At 45.4% G+C, this 6,977-nt stretch overlaps 2 protein-coding genes across 2 annotated transcripts; both read right to left on the bottom strand.

Annotated features, from left to right (window-relative positions):
• Positions 1-241: 241 nt before the first annotated feature.
• MELLADRAFT_101144 (uncharacterized protein) lies at positions 242-1,730 on the bottom strand (the record flags this gene model as incomplete). Its single annotated transcript, XM_007403552.1, has 6 exons — positions 242-438; positions 522-580; positions 661-746; positions 1,024-1,176; positions 1,229-1,600; positions 1,653-1,730. The coding sequence occupies 6 exons, from the start codon at positions 1,728-1,730 to the stop codon at positions 242-244; spliced, it is 945 nt and encodes a 314-aa protein (XP_007403614.1).
• A 4,689-nt stretch (positions 1,731-6,419) lies between these two features.
• Positions 6,420-6,740, bottom strand: MELLADRAFT_101143 (uncharacterized protein; the record flags this gene model as incomplete). Its single annotated transcript, XM_007403551.1, has 1 exon — positions 6,420-6,740. The coding sequence occupies one exon, from the start codon at positions 6,738-6,740 to the stop codon at positions 6,420-6,422; it is 321 nt and encodes a 106-aa protein (XP_007403613.1).
• Positions 6,741-6,977: the final 237 nt, after the last annotated feature.

Genomic DNA, 6,977 nt, shown 5'->3' with positions numbered 1-6,977 from the left:
TTTCAGAATTGACATTAGTTTTCTCTTGTTGACTAGAGCATCGGGGGCGGCCCGCCGCCCTCTCGGTCGCGCAACGCATCGCAACTCCGCTACGCACCGCCCACTCTTGATTCACACTGCTCGCATAATCTTTCGCAACTCTCGGCGCCATTAAATTCCATTGCAAATGTGTCATCTTCATCACTCGCAAGGCACCATGTCATTCGCATCCCTTCCCAAGCGAGCAATGCAGACGTTCTCTTCACTTTGCGATTCCTTCGTCTCCCCGGTCCGCTACCCAGTTGACATGCGGTAGACCTCGAGATTGCAATTCTACATTTCCAACATGCAGTCTGTCTTCTATCATCGTTGTGATATGATTTTCTACGCGCGGGCTATTATCGCTCGATATTCTATGTCCAACTTTCTCCTTAGCTACATCTTTTTCGCCCGAGTTACCTTTCCATTGGACGTCCATTGCAGTGACAAATCATCAGTCCTCGACTTTTATGTTAAGAAACTGTGCTTACTGATCCACTCACTTCTGTTTTGTAAACCCTGGTCGGTTTTTGACTGATCACCGTCTTCCATTATCATAAGACTGTAAGCTAGACGCCGTCTCAACAGAAAATCAGTCGATGTGTTTCACAATGTACCATACACAATGAAGTCAATGCTTACATGATGCTTAGTGAAAACGATAGTTTGATATATATTATCGATGGTAGATGAAGTGCAATGCTTGGATGGGCAAAAGTACTCTGTGCCTTATAGCACGTGCCCCAGTTTTCCCGCGATGATGTCATTTACTGTCCCGCCGCGAGAAGCGACGGCGCATTCTTAGGTCCCGATTCTGAATTTCACTGCCATGTGTTGATTTCGCATCATTACATTACTACTAACTACAACGCTACAATCAACTCTGTCATATCATGCAACCGCCTGCGCTACACTTCCACTCAATCACGGCGTCGTATGGCTATGCTTTCGACCTGAAATCAAGTCAGTACGAATTGACTAACTCTTGGGCTCGCTGCGACTCACCATAATAATCCAACCGCCCTGCCAATCAGACCAACTTACGCCGTGACCGCCTACATCTATAACATTTCCAACAGACAGAATCCCCGCCTTGTCGCTGCCAAATTTCGAGATATCGTAAATGTACTCGGCACGGAAGTCTACCCAAGTCAATGTCTACGAATCCATGATCAGTTACTTTTCATTGATGTGCACAGTGCTCACATACCGTAATATTCCATTGCCGATGTTTTATACACATTACGTAGAAATTCTCTGTCCCTGGTTCAACGCTGGCTCTGAGATTCGACAGAACAACGCCTCGATTTTCAAACTCTACCATGTCGACATCCAACGGCATTAATGAACTCGCGGGCCGTTTCGGGAGAAGCAGTTTCCGGTCTACGAAGAACAGTTGTCGGGCGGTGAAGTTGTCCATTACAATCGCACCTTCCATTTCGTAAAAGCGACCCAATAGTAAGTCCCCTTCACCACTCTCGTCGACGATTACAAAAGGAATGCACGTGATTAATCCTCCTTCGACAACTTTTTCAGAACGGTATGCTACCCGAGCATTGTCACCCCTACGCAGTGCAGTAATCTGTCTGGAAATCAGTGAGATGTTTGTTTTATGGTGCTCGCGCGCCACTCACCTCTTCATTTAACTGGAAGACACCTTTACATCGCATAGTCAATGGTTCGCAACTGTGAATTCCCGTTGTGTGCTTCATGATTTGTTTGGATAGAGTTTTGTGTATGAAGAGTAAAGTGGCTCTCTCATTCTCGCAAAGTATGCAGTCACCTATGTTATATTCTCTTGCAATTTAATTCCGTGGCTATGGTTTCGTCTGCAATGGTCATAGATGGTTTCAGCCATTTCAACGTCTCGTCACGCTTTCCATTTGACACGACGATGCAGCCAAAGGTGGGCTACTGTCACAGTTGTAATGGGAGGCATCGACCTTTCCGGTCACTGTAGACATCATTCAACTTCCCCAATTTGGCAGAGGAAAATGATTAATAGTACAGTTTTTCATAAAAGAATCTAATACTGCACACCTGGGCCATTTCACCCACACTACATATGTGCAGCAAGCTAAGTCAATAGTTGTCTATCATGTACATACAGGTCTGCTCAGTTTTTTGCCCATCAGAATAAATAAATCACATGTTATACCACATGTAACTTTTTCGACTTTGAATTTTTTTTCCCAAAAATTCACTACATATAATTCTGTAGCTGCTCAGGCAATATTGTTGAAGCTATGTCTTAGTAACAGAAAGTGTGTTACATGCAGTTGAGTTGATGAGATCACACCAAAACATTGAGTCAGTGTATGTAGTCAATCTTTTGGAAGCTTTTTTCAATCTGAAAGAAGTTACAGCATGTATTACATATGAATAACTTGTCCTGATGAGCAGATAACTGAGCAGAACTGTATGTACATGATAACCACATATTCACTGAGCCTGCTACACATATGTAGTGTGGGTGTTATGGCTCAGGTGTGGAGTGATAGACCATTTTATGACAAATCATACTCCCAATCATTTTTCCCTGCCCACTTGGGGAACCCGAATAATGTCTGCAGTGGGTCAAAAAGGACATGTTGCGAGCCACACGCCATTCACATTTACCATCTCGGATGGCTGTGAGTACGGTATTGTCAGGCCGTAGCATCACTTATTATTACAGAGCCACCACTCTCCGAGTCATGAGCACGTCAGATGGTCATCAGCTCGGACGCTCCAACCAGTGCGCGACAACGATCATTGGTTACATTGCATTTACAACCGTACATCATGAAAAACTATGTTCTTAGTGCTTGCGCTTTTCACATCTTTGGACATGCATACCAATACTTTGTCAGCTCTTGTGCACCTCGACAGCGCGACGTAAAGTTGACCATGTGAAAAAACCGGACTCGGCAGGAACACCACGACGTTATCTACGCTTTGTCCCTGCGACTTATTTACTGTCATGCAAAAGGCCGGAGCGATAGGATATTGGAATCTGTAAAACGGTAAAGGACAGGCCGCACCCCCTGTATGGTGCAAGTTGATTCTCGGCATTGTCACCAATTTACCGACGCGACTCCCGGTGATAATGCGGCACGATAGTATTTTACGGCCAACGTGAGTTATAACCATTCGAGTCCCGTTACAGAGTCCTCGTTTCATGTTCAGATTTCGCAACAGGATCACAGGCATTCCCGCTTTCAACCGTAGTGCGTGAACTGGGAAATTCGGAATCGTGAACATGTTGAGAATTTCCGGAGTTAGTGGTTCACATGTTGTTGTGTCGTCATTTGAATCAATCGACTCAGAGAGGTACTCATCCCCTTGCAAACTATCTATTACCTCGTCATTGATCGCGGTGACATATTTATTTAGTGGAGTAACAATGCAACGATTTGCGTAGTAGGTCGCTAAGTCAGTCCATTCTCCAGCTTGTATAAGCTGGTTCGCGTTATTATACAAATCCAACGCCATCTTGCTGTCAAAAGTTTTTGCCGAGGATATTGTTTTATGAGTGACATGTTCCAAATCGATATCTTCTTCCACGTTCTCTTGCAAATCCCCTGAACCAACTTTTAGCAGCCACTCCGCATATAAAGCATTCTTAATCGCCACTTGCTGCTCCACCCCAACGTTCACTAATCGCACATTGATCGTTAATTTGTGACGCCGAAGGCTTCGCCATAAGTAAGATCGTCTCAGCGACGCCTCGGCTTGAGCTGCAATCGAAGCTCTTGGTATTACCGGCAGCGTCTGCCTGAAGTCCCCCGCAAAGAGTATCATGACGCCGCCAAATGGAGCATCAATTTGCCGTAATTCGCGAAGCGACCGATCCACACAGTGGATATCTTCTTTGTTTTGCATGGAAATCTCGTCCCATACTATCAGGGATAGCGATCTTATCTTATCACTCAGGTTGTCTCGTCCCGAAAGATTGCATTCCGACGCCTCGTCTGCATTGATTGGTATTTTGAATCCGGAATGAGCTGTGGTGCCTTTCAAAAGTATCAACGCTGCTATTCCTGAAGATGCTACGGCTATCACGTTGTGGTCTAGGGCGTTGCAGTAATGCAAAATTGCATTCAGGAGGAATGTTTTGCCTGTTCCTCCCGGACCATCGAGAAAGTGAAGTCCTCCACGTGCCGCGACAATTCCTTCTTTGATGGCTCGAAAAATTGTCAGTTGGTCCTCGTTCATCAATTCCAAGGATCCTTCTAAGATAACTATACTTTCTTCTGCTGTCACTTCGTCTTTGTCGTCTAATGTAATGAGGGCTGAATAATCTCGCAAGATGTTTACATCTGGTTGGGGTAACCCGGCACTAAGAAGTGTCATGTTTACTTCTTCTAGCGCAGTTGCCATTCGACAGAGTCCTAAGGCGGAAATCATTTCTTCCGTTGGTATCTGTTCAGGGTTGTATCGCAACATCATATACTTGCAGTCAGATAGACTTCAAATCGGTGCCAGATAGCTTGCGGATCGGACGGCGGCCCGTATTTCAATATGATCGCAAACATCGCTCTCAATTGATATGCACTGTGAACTCGTGCGCATTCGTCCATAGCGGCAATATAGTGATCATCATTAAGCAACAGACCACGGGCGACAGCGGCGGCATTGAATGTTGGGTGTACCGTATCCTCGAACGTCCTGAGATCCTCGAATGACGTCGGGCCTTTAACATGCATGAGCAACAGGCGCAAAAAATAGCGCTCTCCCTGAGTCAAACTCGCAAAGAAAACGCGCGGAATGGTCTGCGACCGTTGCACTCGGGTTTTCCATCGTTTTTGATCTTTGTTCCATGAGAAGTGGTACACTACTTCAGGGTAAGTCAGGGATGTAACGCTTTCTTTGCCATCATTATACTTCGTATCTTTTTTGCACAGAGAGAAAAATTCAGTCAATGTCGTTCTCGCAGCTTTCCCTGACTCGAGTTGATTCTTCAGTGACCATCTATTTTTAAAGTATACAGTATTTTCACGTGGCATATGTACCGACAATTTCTGGACTGCTGGAAATCTCGAAGACATCCAGAATTCATACAAACGCCAGCAAGCTGGAAGACGATTTGGTCAGCATTCATTTTGAAATGGCGCTCTCATCTCGACTCACCCTCAGTCGCCGTCAACGTCCTCCCATCAACATAAGTATCTATCTCGTTTTCGGCTGTGATTGACAGTGCCGCACAATCATGGCCTTTCGTTATGTATTTATACAAATACTTTAATGCCTGCATGCTCGAGGCCACTTCCACATTAATGTGGCAGTTATATTTCAACAGAAGATAAGGATTGAACGGTACAACATCCTTGTTCGTATAAGTATAGCCGCCTTTCGTGAAGAAACGACCATTATCTCTGCGGTGGTATGTGGGGTATGAATCGTCCGTCATCGTTGTTTCTTCGGCGTAGTCTTTTGGAAAATCAAATCGGCACTTATTGTTACGCCAACAACTGCTTCCTTCTTTGCATGGTCCATGCAACATTGAAGTTGTTACGATTGACCACAGATCAGGTTCAGTTGCATGATCGGGAATTTCGGCGCGAACAACCAAATCTACGGCGTCGGGGGTCCGGGGACACGTCGATGGTTTCATAATTGGAATAAAATGGACGTGGGGGCGTCCCCGGTTCTGAAACTCAATAGTCCTGACATGCAATACACAGTCTCCAAGTCGTCCATGTTTTGTAACATCCTTCATCATCGCCTTCATTTTCATTTGGAAAACTCGAGTCATTATATCGGGGCGATCCATTGCCTTTTGGCCTGGGGATAGGGATGATTGAATTTCGGGCCAGTGGTCGTTTGCTGTCATGGTAATAAAGTATGACGGTTGTCCGAAGTGCCGCACTAATGCCATCGCATCGTGATATAGTTGCTGCATGTGCCTCGCACCTCCAATGTGGCTAACGGGCAGTATAACTCGTCTACCGATTTTGAAATTGTTGCGTCCCAGCGATTCTTCGCGCCAGAGTAGAGCTCCGCATACAGCACGTCTTGATTCAAGCGAAACCAATTGAGCCTTTGATTCTCGACGCAAGCGTAAAGATCAATCGCAAACTCTTGCAAGAGCATTTTCGATGATAAAATTGGCGAAAACTCGTCTCGTCGTTGAAATAAAAGATAAGCAAACCACTGCAGAGACGTAATGTGCGGCCCGTCATCTACATGTAGGTTATCGTCAGCTGTTTCAGCACTCAAAGCTAGTTGTCGTTAAACTTACTATCAGGTGCTGGGACCCTATAATACTCATCGATCCCACTGACCTCAGGGAAACGACACTGGATATTGAAGTGGGAGATACCCGGTGTGCCTCTCAGATATCCTCTCCCATGACTCATCCGTGCTGTGGAGGATCAGGTCTCTGTCTCTTTCGCTAACAGCGCCGCCATCCGCAACGATCATCGCGACCTCGGTAGCAGCAGGTCGACAGTACGTTCATGGCCTTCCGAACCAGTTGCTGTTGGCGCAACAGATTTCAGCATCAGAGAGATTGATTTCGTTTGAGACTCTTCAAGAATTTGTCTTGACATTGTGAATTGTATTGCATACGGATTGAATTCATAGAAGAAGTCTAAAATATCATTGATAACATCCTCTTGAATTTCGTTTGACCTCGACATAGCTTTCCGGTGGGACGCCTCAGCTTCAATCACATCGCCCATGACGTAGATTTGAGCAAACACTGGCTCTGGTCCCGTTTCCGTCAGCGGCAGTCCCATATCGTGATATAAAGCACCTTGGATCTTGTAGCATCGAATTCCGTGGGGACCATCAACTTTGTGTTTGACGTCCGCTCCCAGCGAGGTGAAAGATAAGCAGTTGTTGTATGCGCGTATATTTTCAAGGAAATTTTTGCTGCCTATGAATGATTTTATTCAGCGTTTACGCGTTGTATCATCTGTTCATCCTTATGTCTGAATTGCCTTACGGTGTCGTTCCCTGTATAGAGATCTTGT

This window comes from Melampsora larici-populina (genome assembly GCF_000204055.1).
Source record: "Melampsora larici-populina 98AG31 unplaced genomic scaffold MELLAscaffold_1, whole genome shotgun sequence".
Lineage (NCBI taxonomy): Eukaryota > Fungi > Basidiomycota > Pucciniomycetes > Pucciniales > Melampsoraceae > Melampsora > Melampsora laricis-populina.
Note: the sequence above shows the minus strand (reverse complement) of the source record. Positions and strands in the feature narration are given on the sequence as shown.